The 15,891-nt window shown below is 39.5% G+C and overlaps 1 protein-coding gene across 1 annotated transcript; it reads left to right on the top strand.

The window, feature by feature from the left end:
* Positions 1-10,916: 10,916 nt before the first annotated feature.
* On the top strand, positions 10,917-12,454 carry LOC127130519 (uncharacterized). Its single transcript, XM_051059510.1, has 2 exons — positions 10,917-11,376; positions 11,706-12,454. Exons 1-2 carry the CDS (start codon positions 10,917-10,919, stop codon positions 12,452-12,454), a joined length of 1,209 nt encoding a protein of 402 aa, XP_050915467.1.
* The last annotated feature ends 3,437 nt before the right edge of the window (positions 12,455-15,891 follow it).

The following is a 15,891-nucleotide window of genomic DNA, read 5'->3' as shown; positions in this document are numbered from 1 at the left end:
ATAATGGTTCTAATCTCAACAACAAGATGATGGCAGAACTGTGCCGGGAGTTCAAGATCGAGCATCACAATTCTTCTCCTTATCGTCCGAAGATGAATGGGGCGGTCGAGGCGGCTAATAAGAATATTAAGAAGATTGTGCAAAAAATGGTCATGACCTATAAGGATTGGCACGAGATGTTGCCGTTTGCATTACATGGGTATCGAACCTCAGTGCGTACGTCTACTGGGGCAACGCCTTTCTCGCTTGTGTATGGAATGGAAGCTGTGCTACCAGTTGAGGTCCAGATTCCGTCATTGAGAGTCCTGATGGATGTAAAATTGGAAGAGGCTGAATGGGTAAGGACTCGGTATGAAGAGTTAAGCCTGATTAAGGAAAAGAGGCTGGCGGCCATTTGTCATGGCAGTTGTACCAGCAGAGAATGAAGCGTGCTTTTGACCGAAAGGTGCGACCTCGTGTGTATCATGTGGGAGATATGGTGTTGAAAAGGATCCTTCCTCCTCAGAACGATTGTCGGGGCAAGTGGACACCCAATTATGAAGGTCCATTCGTGGTCAAGAAGGTTTTCTCTGGCGGAGCCTTGTTGTTGACGACCGTGGATGGCGAGGATTTTCCATCCCCTCTGGACGACCCAATTATGAAGGTCCATTCACAGTTAAAAATACTTCGTATAAGAGACCCGCTGGACGAAAAGAATAAAATAGTCCAGGAAAAAATGGGCATCCCGGCGAACCGAAAAATGAAAATGAAAAGGTTCGGGCAAAAATTAGGGATAAAAAGGAAAAAACTATACACCCGACAAGTCGAAAACCCCACCAGGGCGGCTTGGGCAAAAAAGGGTATCCCGATGGACTGAAAACCCGAAAGGGCGGTCCAGGAAAAAGAGGGAATGAAACGAACAACTGTGTCTAGCATGATCGTTTGTACTTTGGATATGACACATGGATAATCTGAAAGCGGAGATCGGTCGGAAGCGCCTTGTTTCGGAAGGCAGAAAGTGAAGAGAGTCTTGAGGACATATGGGTTGTAACCGGGTTGGAACTCGATGAGATCACGGGTTCACATTGCCATTAGGATAGATTTTCCTTTTGTGCGCAATTACCTCTTTTCAGGGATTGCTTCCTGTGTATTGCTCAGTTACGAGCCACCTTTTTCAATCAATAAAATGCATATTCAGTCAAATAATTTTGTTTTTATTTTCATTACCGCTTTGATTGCAAAAACATCAGTTTATTTTGATAAAGAATCTTTGCGTTTTGAGACGTAGGGGTCCCTTCCAATGCATGTTTATAGGATTGAAAACCTGAAATCTTATTCGGAAGGTTGAGTGACCTGGGTGTTGAAATTTTGGCACGCCTGGGGCATGTTTTATCTAACGATCTCTTTTGCAGGTGTTGTTGGTTTATTTTCACTCACTTGCAGGTTGTGATATGAAGCGTTTTTGACAAAAGATTCCTTTGAAGTCCAATCAGGGACAAGGAGTTGAGGAATGGTGTAAAGACGGCGAAAGAATTGCGACGATCCTAGAGGGTTAATCAAGAAGACTCTTCAAAGTATAAGGAAGTGGAAAGTTGACACTATGGTTAGATGGTGAATGCCAGTGTTCGACGAGTCGACAGGTGTTATGTCTCAAATATTTCGTATCTCCCCAGCGGGTTCGAGGTCGGTGTTTCCTCGATAGCCAGGCCTGAAGTTTGTTGTTTCCCCTAGCAGGGTTGAGATTGTTATTTCCCCAGCAGGTCTGAAGGTTGCTGTTCCCCCGGCAGGGGTGTGCGTTGGTAGTTTTTCCCCAGTGAAGTCCCCAAGCAGGTCGAGTTCAGTGGAGGTCATCCCTAGTAAGGGTTGCTCTTTCCTCGGCATCGGTGTTATCCCAAGCAGGGTTGAAGATTGGAGTGATATCGAGTTCCTCAGTAGAGTTGCTTGTGTTGTCCCCTGAGGGGGATATTTTTTATGCATTCATCATTTAGAGAAGCATAGCATATTGCATAATTAATTGCGTAGCATTTCCATGGTTATGGAGCATTACGCTGTAAGGTTCATGCATCGGCATTGCAAGCATAAACTAGTCTCGAGCCGTGGTTACTGTTTGAGAATTGGTTTGGCTGGTTGGTGAAGATGTTACTCTGAGGAGTTTGGCATCGTGACGTTGGATCAACCGTATTTCCCAGTAGCGCGATATTGGGGGAAAAAAATTCCGTCGTTCGGAGATGGAAGTGAAGATTGGAGAATGTTACGCGATCAGCGTGGAGATCGGGGTCCATCAGGAGAAAAGGAGACGCAGAGTGTCTTCTGGAGAACGGGGTTCAAATGGAGAACGGGGTTCAAATGGAGAACAGGGTTCATTGTTTGGTAGCGAGATTGACATGAAGTTGTCGGGGTTCAAATGCGGTGATCAGGGATCATCCGCGCAAAAGGAAAATATTTGTGTAGGGGTCCAAGAAAGAAAAATCAAAGAAGTTTTGGGGGTTCAAGAAAAAAATAATAATAATAATAATAATAATAACAAAGAGAAAATCCCCAGCAGAAGTGGCATTCAGGCCAACTTTCCGGTATTCAGACCGAAGTGGCATTCAGGCCAGTTTTTCCCGATGTTCAGATCGAAGAAGTTTCCGACGTTCAGGTCGACGTAACTTGTGGCATTCAGGCCAAGTTTCCGGTATTCAAACCGAAGTTGCATTCAGGCCAGTTTTCCCGATGTTCGGATCGAAGAAGTTTCCGACGTTCAGGTCGACGTAACTTGTGGTATTCAGGCCAGCTTTCCGGTATTCAGACCGAAGTGGCATTCTGGCCAGATTTTCCGATGTTCAGATCGAAGAAGTTTCCGACATTCAGGTCGATACAACTTGTGGCATTCAGGCCAATTTTTCGGTATTCAGACCGAAGTGGCATTCAGGCCAGTCTCTCGGTGTTCCGACTGATATTAATAATCTCATATCTTCCGATGCTCGGATCGAGGTCATTTTCAGTATTCAGACTGATGAGTGGCATTCAAGCCATGGTTATTTCTGTGTACCATTTATTTTGGTATCCAGGTTGACGTTCTTTTCGGTATTCAGACCGACTCTCACCGTACTAGACGGATTCTTCTTTCAGGACCACCTCTTTGCCGATTCTGACAGGCATTGTTACTTCACTTCACTCCGATGCAAATTTTCAGGCTTTTATTGTATTCAACCACTCTTCATCCTGATCATTTGAAAGTCGAGGCTGTTCATATCGACAGGTTCACAGTGGATTGAATAGGGGCAGCTGTAACACCTCAAATTTTGCCCTCCTCTCCTTGAGACTAGTTTGACACATTACATTTCATACTTTAGGACATTAGGCATTGCATTTTTCATTTCATATGAAAATGATAAGGTCATCCTTCAAAGCCTTTTCAAAAGATGGAGAAGTTACATGATTCAAGCCTGAGGGTCTCTATGAATTGATTATCAACCATCTGAGGGTATGGGCTTCAATTAGGGTTTCTTGATTCTTCAAAGGTCTTGAGCATCATTTTGTTTGCAAGGATATATTACCATCATCATGGTTCTATCATCATCAAGGGTTTCAGAGTTCATTCTCAAGTTCCTTTGGATTAGGGTTGTGACCTCTGGTCAACCTTAATCAATGCCATTCTTCCCACTAGGGTTTCTCAAAGAGATGGGGTATTTTCTTGGGATTAAGATCACATGATTGTTATAAGGAGCTTACATGATCTAGGGTTTCATTTTTGAGCAATTTCCCCAAGTGGTAGAGGCTCAAGTGGATCAAGGCATTTCAAGGTCATCTAAGGACCAAAAAGTCAACTGTGCAGTCAACTAAGGGCTATGAGGTGGGGAAATGAGTTGAGACACCTTAATCATGTTCAAATGGGGTCCATTCATCATTTTAAACATTCATCTTGAAGATTCAAAGGTCATGGCAAAAGTTACTAAAAATGGAAATGACCTATAATTCAAAGTTTCCAAATTTGGCAAGTTTTTGGGCCACTTTCAACATGACTTTTCAATTTCAAAGATATTTCAAATGGATTTTTGGTGAACATGAAAGTTGTAAATCTTTGTCTCCCATTTCCAAAAAGTCCTAATTCATGTCCATATAATGAATGGTTTAGGAGTTATGGTCATTTGATCACAAAGTGTGCATGGAAATTCAAAATGGCATAACTTTTGATACAATGCTTTAAATTGGTTCATTCTTTTTGCAAAATGCTTCTCATGTTCAAGAAATCTCAAATGTGCTTTTGTCATGCATGGGAAAAGTTTGTATATTCATTATTTCACAACATGTGCAAATTGGAGGAATCTTCACCATTCATTTTTGGCTTAAGATACAAGCAAAATAATACTTCAATCTTGACCCTTGGATGTCCATAAGTGAATTAGAAGCTTTGCATGGGAATGATCACGTGCATTATGGCCATGAGAGCTCATTATTCATTTTTTTGCAAATGGTTTAAGAATTCACTAATCATGATTAATGGATGGTTAAGTTGATTTTCAGTGTGATTAGCATGAGATATAAATAGCCAAACCCTAATTGTAATTGCCATAACCAACTTTTCAGATCCAAATTCAAGAAACTCTCCAAACTTTCTCTCTCTTCGAATTTCCATTTTCTCCACATAACTCTCAAATATTCTTGCATATTCTTGATCCTCATGCTTCACTGATCAAGAATCATCCATCATTTGGTGCAATTCTTCAAGAATTCGAGCAGATCAAGAACTTTCTCATAGTGAATGGATTTGGAAATTGAAGTAGATCCAAGGAGTTTCATCCAATTCTTTTTGCACAAAGCTTCAAGAGAAGTTCAAAGGAGTAGATCTGGAGCATATGAGCTTGAGAGGACGCGAATTCAGAGATCTCCATTTCAGGTGAGTTGAAATTCATTTCCTCCTTTTGCTGATTTTAAGTCATAGATTGGTAGATCGTGTTGCATAGGTCATGGATATATGCTTAGAATTGAAATTGGTTGAAAATTGAAGTTGTAGTGTTGACTGAAAGTTTGGATCTAGAATTTTCTTCCCTTCAATTCGCAAAACCTAGGGAGAGTTAGATTAAACTAATAGCATATTTGGATCCTACGTTGGAAGACGAGTCGAATGGTACCGGCCTTGTGAATTCCTGGAAAAAAATATGGTGGCGCCGCTGTGGGAGCCAGCATGAGTGTGTCGGAGAAGACGACCGGAGCTGTAGCTCCGGCGTCTGTATCATGTTAGGGTTTGGCCACGTGAGCGCCATGTGGAGTGAAGCGTGGAACGTTGATTGGTGGAGATGCGTTTGACCACATCCACGCGTGAGCTGAACGTTGATTGGGATGATGACGCATTAATGAAACAGTGCGTTTCATTGTTTGAACCTGGACCATTGATCAGATGCGCGCGCCAAGATCTTGTGGCTCAGGATTTTTATGATTTATTTTGAATATTGTATTTCCCACCATTTTCATTTGTTTTTCCAATTATTTTGTTCACTTTGTAAAATTCATAAAAAATCCAAAAATTGTCCAATTGAGTCCCAATTTTTTTCCATAGTTTTATATTGATGTCTACTATTTTATGGTGTTAATTTCATGAATTTTTTATGGCTGGATTTTTATGTGTGAATTTTTGAATCCATGTGGTGCTAATTTGATATGGTGTATTTAATGTGTTATGAAATTCTCTATGTTGAACCTTCTGATCCAATTTTTTGCATGCATAATATTCATACATGATGTGAATTTTTGGTCACTGGTTTGGAATTTTCCTCACATGTTATCATTGTTTTTGACACATAGAGAATAATGTGACAATTTGTGTCACATTTTTGACATTGGATTGGTGCATTTTTGCATGTTGAATATTCATGACATGTGGAATTTGTACAAAAAATATCAAAGTCATTGCATGCATTTCTGATTTGATATGAAGTTTCTAAATTGGAAGTTCATTTTGTGCATATTTTTGGTCCTTACACTACATAGACCAATTGAGGTGCTTGATTATTAATTTGATGCTAGTCCTTTTGAGGACATTTTGGGGAGTGTTTGAAGGTGTAATGTGTAAAAGGATGAGTCCTGGTTTGTTCATTTGGTTAGGTTTTGAATTTGGCCTTTACACTAGGGTTTTGTTGTGTTGAGTTTTGTACATAAACTAACTTTGTGTTGTGTTTCAGGTGGATACTCATCCTTGATGGTTGGATTTGTTCTCACTTTGTGAGATACAAAATGCCTTGAGTTCTAACCTATGTTTGTTTTGTAGGGTTTTAATTGATGTGGTGAACTCATGAGCTTGTTTGAGTGCCAGGAGCACTTATGCATTGAGTTGTGTAACTGTTGGAGAGTTTCACTGCTTGTTTTTTGGTTGTATGACTGAAGTACTAACTGTTTAGTCTTTGTACAGGTACCTTAGTTGCTTGCTTGCTTTTGCTCTTGCTTGAGCCTTGGATTATGGTTGACACACCACTCAGGTAGTTAGCTTCTTACTTCATGTAGTCTGGAAGTCCTGTCACCTTTTTGGCAGGCATTTTGCTGGCAAGTCCTCTTTCAGAGGCTCTGTTTGTGTTTTTTAACATTGTGCCCAAAGACCTCCAAGGAGAGGCATGTGTTATTTGATAAGACCTCCAAGAGTAGAGGCAATTGACGGATAAAAGGGATTAGCAGCCAATCCCCCGTTATTCAGTGTGTCGTTCTTTATGCTCGCACTACGTGCTGATGCTTCTGAACATGTGCCCTAGATCTTTGTACAGAGTCTGTCAAGTGGAATATGATCCCACTTTCTTGATCCCCACGCTTTCTGTGTCATGAGCTCACCCTGGCCAGGGTTAAGAGCATGAGGTCTCATCCTCATTACCATTTTGATCAGCTTCACCCTGACGTTCAATGTCAGTGGTTAAGAGCTACAGATTACCCCTTACAGTTTGGCTTATTTGTCGAGGATGATATGACCCCTCTTGACTAAAGCCCACCCATTGTTTGAGCCTCTTGTTTGGATATAGTGTGTGATGCTTGTTCACCGGTGTTGGTGTGTTTATCTTCTTTTCTCTTCTCATCTCCATTTCTGTAGGAGTTGTATGATTGATTTCTGAAGAAGTTGAATGCATGTTAGAGACCTCAACTTAGGGATATTGATTGCATGACAACTATTAGGCTCGAGTCTTAGTCTCCCTATTAGTTTGTTGTCTCCCTGGTCTATGGTTAGGAGAGTGTTTTACCCCTGTTAAGGGGAACTACATCGCCCTGATTCTCATACCATATGAGATACGTAGGCAGGAGGTTGTGAGCAATCTCTTCGGGCACCCTTTTTCTTTTTTGCTGTGATGTTTTTGTGTGTGTTCATCCTCTTCTTTGTTTTGGTGTGAGTACTTGTATGTCCAGCGTGGGCGTGTGTGGTATGTTTATACCTTATGGGGTTCATCTTTGAGATTCATTTGGGGTTCATATCGGGGTTCATTTGTGACGGTTGTCATTCACTTGGGGTTCATATTGGGGTTCACTTTGGGGTTCATCTTTGGGGTTTATTTGTGGTGATTGGTTGGATATTTGGTTACTTTGTTGGGGTTCGTCCTGATAACCTTTTTCTTTGGTGTTCGCTGGTTAGCGTTTGTTATTGTTAGGAGTCGGATATAAGTCCATGTATTGGCATTCTGTTTCCTTTTGTGGGTTGTTAGGAGTCGGGTGTAAGTCCATGTATTGGCATTCTATTTCCTGTTTGTTTGTTGTTGTTAGGAGTCGGATATAAGTCCATGTATTGATATTTTGTTTCCCTTTGAGTGTTTCTTCTGACGTCTCAGCGTCCCGTTTTGGTGTCCTGTTTCGGCATGCGTTAGCCGAGCTACGAGTGAATGTCAAAATTAAAGATTGAAGAAGGAAGATTATGTGGTGAATGTCAGAATGGAAAGCAGACAAAGATGTCACATCAGAAGATCAAACATGACACCATATCTAAAGTGCTAGAACTTCTCCATATGGACTTGATGGGACCTATGCAGGTGGAAAGTCTTGGTGGGAAAAGGTATGCTTATGGTGTGGTGGGCGACTTCTCCAGATATATCTGGGTGAATTTTATAAGGGAAAAATGTGATGTGTTTGATGTGTTCAAAGAACTTTACCAAAGACTTTAAAGAGAAAGAGAGGGTCATTTTGTCAGAATCAGAAGTGATCATGGGAAAGAATTTGAGAACAGTAAATTTGTTGAATTCTATTCATTTGAAGGGATTAGTCATGAGTTCTCTTCTCCCATTACCCCTCAGCAAAATGGTGTGGTGGAAAGGAAAAATAGAACTCTCCAAGAATCTGTTAGAGCTATGATTCATGCTAAGAAGTTACCTTACCACTTCTGGGCCGAAGCTATGAACACGGCCTGTTATGTTCACAATAGAGTAACCTTGAGAAAAGGGACCTCAACTTCTTTATATGAAGTTTGGAAGGGAAGAAGACCTACTGTAAAATACTTCCATGTGTTTGGTAGTAAATGCTATATCCTGGCTGATCGTGAACAAAGAAGGAAAATGGACCCCAAGAGTGATGAAGGATATTTATGGGCTACTCAACAAACAGTAGAGCATTTAGAGTTTTTAATTCCAGAAAAAAAGTTATGATGGAATCTATCAATGTTGTTGTTGATGATCAAGAGACTGATGTCACAGACGATGTTGAAACATTTCTGAATGATGCCCCACCTGATCTCCTGGACAAAAGTAGTGGGAGTGACTCTACTTAGGCTGAACCTGAAGCTGATAAAGTTAATAAGGGACCCTCTATCAGAATTCAGAAGGATCATCCTAAAGATCTCATTATAGGAGACGCAAATAAAGGGGTCACCACTAGATCAAGGGAAGTGATCTCACACGCCTGTTTTGTGTCCAAGATTAAGCCTAAGAATGTTAAAGAAGCCTTAACTCATGAATTCCAGATCAATGCCATGCAGGAAGAGTTAGGCCAATTCAAGAGAAATGAAGTATGGGAATTGGTTCCAAGACCTGAAGGAATAAATGTTATTGGAACAAAGTGGGTTTACAAGAATAAATCTGATGAAAACGGTGTGGTTACTAGAAATAAAGCAAGATTGGTAGCACAAGGATACACTCAAGTTGAAGGAGTTGACTTTGATGAAACATTTGCCCCAATAGCTCGCCTGGAGTCCATTAGATTATTGCTAGGAGTGGCATGTATTCTGAAGTTTAAACTGTTCCAAATGGATGTGAAAAGTGCCTTCTTAAATGGATAATTGAATGAGGAAGTATATGTTGAAAAACCAAAGGGATTCACAGACCCAAATCTTCCAAAGCATGTGTATAAGTTGAGGAAAACTCTTTATGGGTTAAAACAAGCTCCTAGAGCTTGGTACGAGAGACTTACAATGTTTCTCATTGACAATGGATACAGAAAGGGAGGCATTGATAAGAATTTATTTGTCAAAGATGAAGGAGGAAAGCTCATGGTTGCTCAGATCTATATGGATTATATTATGTTTGGTGGGATGTCAAGTAAAATGGTTCGACATTTTGTTGAGAAAATGCAGTCTGAATTTGAAATGAGCCTTGTTGGGGAACTAACCTACTTTCTTGGCCTGCAAGTCAAGCAGGTGGAAGATTCTATCTTTCTATCTCAAAGTAAATATGCCAAGAATATTGTTAAGAAGTTTGGCATGGAGAATGCAAGCCACAAGAGGACACCTGCTCCTACTCATCTGAAAGTGTCTAAAGATGAGAATGGTATCAGTGTGGATCAAAGTCTCTACAAAAGCATGATATGGAGTTTGATATATCTTACAACAAGCAGACCTGACATTACTTTTGCTGTAGGTGTTTGTGCTAGATATCAAGCTGAACCAAAGGTGAGCCATATAAACCAAGTGAAAAGGATCCTGAAATATGTCAATAGCACTTGTGACTATGGGATGCTATACACTCATGGATCTGAATTTGTGATGTCTGGATATTGTGATGCTGATTGGGCTGGAAGTGATGATGATAGGAAAAGCACATCAGGAGGATGCTTCTTCTTGGGGAACAATTTAATATCATGGTTCAGTAAGAAGCAAAATTGTGTTTCTCTATCTACTACTGAAGCTGAATACATAGCAGCTGGAAGTGGTTGTTCTCAATTGGTGTGGATGAAACAAATGCTGACTGAATATGATGTCACGCAAGATGTCATGACATTGTACTGTGACAACCTGAGTGCTATAAACATCTCAAAGAATCCTGTTCAGCACAGCAGGACAAAACATATTGATATTCGTCACCATTTTATTATATAACTCCTGGAGGATAAGATTGTAGCCTTAAAGCATGTTGCTACTAAGATGCAGTTAGCTGATATTTTTCCAAAGGCTTTAGATGCAAATCAGTTTGAACTCCTGAGAGGAAAATTAGGGATTTGCATTTATGAAGACTTGTAGCAATTAATATGGAGTGGAAAAAGTAACCAAATTAGTGTCTATGTGGCTAAAATAAACCCCCCCTTATGGTAAGTCATCACCTTGTTTTGGAAATACCATCTATTCCGTCTTCACACGCTACCTCACTACCTACTCCAACTCTTCAATCTTCTTGCTCCTTCTTCACAAACCTCTGTTAGGGAAACTGTACTTTTTCCAGAAAAACTCCAAAATGTCACAACATCAAGATACATCTACTTCTAAAAATACTAAGTCTACTCAAAAGGTTAGTGCTTCTCCCATGGGCATTCCTGATGATGAGATTCTGGATGTTGTTTCCCTCTCTATTATTCCATGCGAGGCCCTTGATTTGAACGAACCCATTGATGCCTCAGCTTCTGCATGCTCCAATCAAGGTAACTCCACTTGTATTCCCTCTGGTTCAAATCCTGCCACTAATTCTAAGGAAGATATATACCACACTGATCGTGTTATAAGAAACCTAGTCACTAGAATCCTTAATGAAGGACACTCTGTGAAGGGATTTTCTACTCCCCTTTCTTAAATGTACCCCTCCCTTGAGGTTGAACAACATAGTGGTAAGGATGACGATTCCTCCAGTTCTGAGAAGGACTTGGCTGCTGAAGGGTTGTGCTCTCTAGGGAAAATCGTGTCGGAAAAAGGAAAATTTGTGGCATCTAAAATTGCCAATGCTTCCCACTCTAAGAAGCATGATGTGATTAATCTAGAGGATGGTAGCTCTGATAATCAAGAGGAAAGCTTATTTCATCACCTTAAGCCATGTGTGGTGAAACGCATGAAGACTCACATAGGAAGATCTGTGGCTGAACTTATGTCAGCTAGAAAATCTAAGAAGATTGCTGGTATTGGTCCCTCCAAATCTCGGAGCAAGGTTGAAGTGAAGAAGAGGAAGGTAGGAGATGATTCTGAGTCTGAAGAGGATGTTGAGGAAGATGTCCCTAACATCTCGCCTGTGAAGAAAACCACTGTTAGGAAGTCTCCTGGTAAAGTCCTTGTTGTTCATTTGGATAACATCTCCTTCCATATTGAGGATGGAGCTTCCAAGTGGAAACTTGTGATTTAAAGAAGGGTGGTTGTGGAAAGGGAGTTGGGAAAAGATGTTGCTGATGTCAACGAGGTCATGGACCTGATAAAGGCTGCTGGGTTGTTGAAGACTGTGGCTTGTTTCTCTCAATGCTATGAGGGTTTAGTTAAGGAATTCATTGTCAACATTCCTGAGGATATTTCTGATAAGAACAACAAGGAGTTCTGCAAGGTGTTTGTGAGGGTAAGTGTATAACATTCTCTCCTACCGTTATTAATAATTTTCTAGGAAGAAAAATTGAGGGTGCATGTGAATTAGAAGTTACAGACATTGAGGTATGTAGAGAGATTATAGCTAGGCAGGTGAAAGGTTGGCCTGTTAAAAGGCACCTTCCTGCTGGGAAGTTGACTGTCAAGTATGGAATCTTGCATAAAATAGGAGCTGCCAACTGGGTCCCTACTAACCATATCTCCACCATTGCTAATACCCTTGGAAGGTTTATTTTTGCCATTGGAACCAAAGTGAATTTTGACTATGGTAGATTTATGTTTGAACAAATCATCAAGCATGTATCTACTAATGTAGTTAAGCTGCCTATTACCTTTCCCTCTATGATATGTCGTATTATCTTGAATCAGTACCCTGGTATTCTGTGCTCTACTGATATACCTAGTAGAAGAAAACCTGCTATGTCTGTGCACTATAAACTATTTGAAGGCAGTCACGTCGAGGATATTGTCATGACATCTACCATGAAAAAGCCAGCCTCAAAAGTTGGAACAATTGTTGAGCTTAAGGAGACTTGCAAAGAGCTGGGTGAAGGGATAAGGGTAGCAACAGCTAGAAAACAATCGTTGGAAGCCTTGATTGCAAGCTTGGAGCAGGCTGAAAGTGAAAATATTGAAAATGCTAATGTCAGTCATGAAGAAGAAGCTGGAGCCCACACCTCTAGTGAGAGGTCTGCTAACCATGATGATACAAGTGGCAATTCTGATTCTGGTGCTGATGATGCTGGAAGCTCAAGCTCTACTGAGTAGCTTCTTTGACTTTGATTTCTAATGATTTGATGGTTTTTTTGCTGTTTTGATGGATTTCCTTGTTTTTGGTATTTCTTTGTTGATCTGTTTCTCAACTTGCTTACAACTGATTATGTACTTGGTCTTGTAACCCTTTAACTTTTGATATTTCGGTTAATGACTAAATAGACATTTATTTTGTCTCTTTGGTCTCTTTTGGCTAAAAAGGGGGAGAAGGTAGCTATAGCTATAGCTATTGATGATGTTTGTCTGATACAAAGAGGGAGAACTTTCTGGTGTGTATACGTGTGAAGCAGGTTGTTGCTTGGTGTGGACTAGATAAAGGGGGAGATAGTGTGATCTGAGTACAATCATTTGTGTGTTTAATAGTTGTTTTTTTGCTAGTAATGTGTGTATGTTTACTTCTGCTGTTGAACTGATACTTTGATTGATTACTTGTGAATGTGTGATCTGGTGTATGTTTTAGCCAAAATTTGCCAAAGGGGGAGTTTGTTGGTTCTTTGTGTTGGCATCAATTTTGGTAAACCTTAGTGTTATCACAAGCTGTCACGCCTGTTGTCTTGACACGTGATATCGGATTTCTGCAGGATGTTTAATATGGTTGTGCAGGATGTATTCAAGATGTCAAACCCGATGTTAAGACATGTGCATATAGAACATTCAGTCTGAATGTTATGTGTTTTGGTATTGCGCTTTTCATGCTAGTCTTTGTGTGCTTATGTGGAGATTGCATGCGTTTTTTAAGGAGTAATTAAAGCCAAAATATTATGTTTCCCAAAGAGGAATGATTTGTTACTAATTCCTAGTGAATGATTTGTTACTAATTCCTAGTGAATACGCGTTAGATAGGATTAGGGTTACATGCTGCCCATGCCCATTCAGAAAGATTCTATTTAAAGACCATTGAACCCTGTGTAATGGTAAAAAGAAAATATATACAAACTTTGAAGTGAGTGAGTATTAAGGTTGTAGCCTAATGTACGTTTGTGATTTGTGAGCCATTCACTCATCTTGTTGATGTGTGAGTTGGAATGAGTTTTGAGTTGTAATTTGTCCACTCTAAGCTTTGAAGTATGAGTGTATTTGTTTACTTGATTGAAGCTTTTAAGCAAGATCAAGTATGTGTCCTTGAAGTGTGTCTTCTTTCTTTGTAGTATTTGTTCTAATATCACTGTTGTGATTGAGCGGGAGTGAGTAGGGTCTCATATCTAAGAGTTCTTAGATAGAAGTCACATGGGTAGAGATTAGGTGAAAAGACTGTAACTTGAAGTTGTTTACTGAGAGTCTTTGAACTAATTATGTTTAGTGGATTTCCTTCCTAGCTTGGTAGCCCCCAGATGTAGGTGTGTTTGCACCGAACTGGGTTAACAATTGCTTGTGTCGCTGTTTCAATTGTTTCTCTAGTTTTATCCTGTTTATCTTTCACCTGTTGTTCAGATATTAGCATCGTGACATTACCTTCGACATCTCATATCTGATACCAGAATTTCAAGGAGTTTGGTCCATTATACCAATCTTCAACATGCATTAGGACCTAAATTTTTATTGCCTGAACTCAGATAGTTGTGACTTCTACATAAGTCCAATTACGATTGCTTAATATAGAGCTAAATTTGACCCTAAAAGCATAGCATTCTAGGAAGTGAGATAGTAAGTCTACCATCTTTCATGGTGCGTTGAAACTTGGCCTTTTTTCCTTCCTTTTGGAAGATGACTTGGTTCAAGGATTCATGCTTGTGAATAGATGGTTGAGTGTTCTCCAAAGAATAACTTAATCAATTGAATAACAAAACTCCACTAACATCTAATTAACTTTGACTAACACTTACTATTATTAACTTTGCTTTACTTTCAAGTCATTTACTTTATGCAATTTAAATTCAAGTTATTTAACATTCATTTGTCATTTACATAGCATTTAAACTATGTAAATATATTGTGATTGTATATTGTGCCATGTATTGTGATTGTATATATTTGTTTGTGTACTCTCTTTGTGTTTGTGGTCTTAGGACCTTAAAATACTTAATAAACAATAAAAACCCTAAAAAATGTTTGTGTGGACTGTTGGGTTTGATCTAAGCTTTGGACTTAGAATTAGGCAACATTCCATGAGCAAAAGAACTTGGCCAATGCCAACATTTCTGAGACCAAGTTATTGTGATTTGAGCTTTCATCTGATGCAAGTATTGGAATCCACTTGAATTCATATGCTACATGGTCTTGATACAACTTTTGTTTTAATCTCATGTTACACCTTGTTCTGAGCAAAAAATCAAGAAGTATTTCATCTAATACATGAGAAGACTGACAGCTACGGATCTGCTTGCTTGGATGTGGCCATCTTTCTTTGATGCCTTGTTCTTCATATTGATAATTGCTTGCTGATTATTACTTGATTCAAATTCCAAAGAGAAAATGGGTTTTCTATATGACATTCTTGTTTGTTGGATTGCATCCCATTGGTTAGCTCGTTTCAACTCTTAAATTTTAATTTTATGCTTAGGATTAGTCTCTTCATCTCCTCCCACTTCTTAAATTTCAAAATCTCTTCCCCTTTTCAAAAACTTTCTTTGTTTGTGATTTCAAAACTTAAACCTTATTTCAAATTAGAAACTTTGGCCTTATGCCATTGCATTTTTAAAACTCTTTTCTTAAATCAAACTTGTAAATGAACTTAACTAAATTGACTTAAAATTTCAAAAGACAAAAAGAACTAACACTCATTCAAACTTTTGGGCCTCTAAAGCCTCTTTCAAACTTAACTTTTGATTAAAAGCAATCCACTCATTTTTGAAATTGATACCACGAACTATGAGGGTTTGATCCCTCATTTTTATATTGGTACGTAGGCACAAGTTTTAAGGTCTTGACAAATACAAAAATATAATCAATAAATTCTTTTCTCATCCCCACAATCTATTTATTGCAAACATCTTTTTTTTTACCAAAAACACATATACACATAAAAAAGGCTCCCTGGGAGTACCTAAGACACTTTGGGTGCTAATACCTTCCCTCTATGTAACCAACCCCCTTACCTGTAATCTCTGGCATTTTATTAGTTTTGATTTGAAAACTTCTTATCGTTGGGTTTTGTTCGTACTTTTCCCTTTTCCTTTTGAAACAATAAAAGCGCAGTGGTGACTCTGGTTTTATTGACGTTAAGTTTATCCATAACTTAATGGTCATGAATTTACCGCTACAGTTAACCATTACCACATGGGGTCTTCGTGCCACCCTTGCGATATTCTTGTTCGATAGTATCATCCGTCATTTCCTCTTATCGGGCCGGTGTTTTTGGTCGAGGAGGAGGCGTCGGGTTCCGACGGACTAGAGCCGTTGGGGCTCCCTAAAAGTCCCATTTCCTTGTCATTTGGGTTGCCAATTGCTGGTAACTCTGCGTCGAATCCTGGATCAAAGACCTCAATATGGTA

This window comes from Lathyrus oleraceus, chromosome 3 (genome assembly GCF_024323335.1).
Source record: "Lathyrus oleraceus cultivar Zhongwan6 chromosome 3, CAAS_Psat_ZW6_1.0, whole genome shotgun sequence".
NCBI classification, from domain to species: Eukaryota; Viridiplantae; Streptophyta; class Magnoliopsida; order Fabales; family Fabaceae; genus Lathyrus; species Lathyrus oleraceus.
This window is presented reverse-complemented; position numbering and strand designations above follow the sequence as displayed.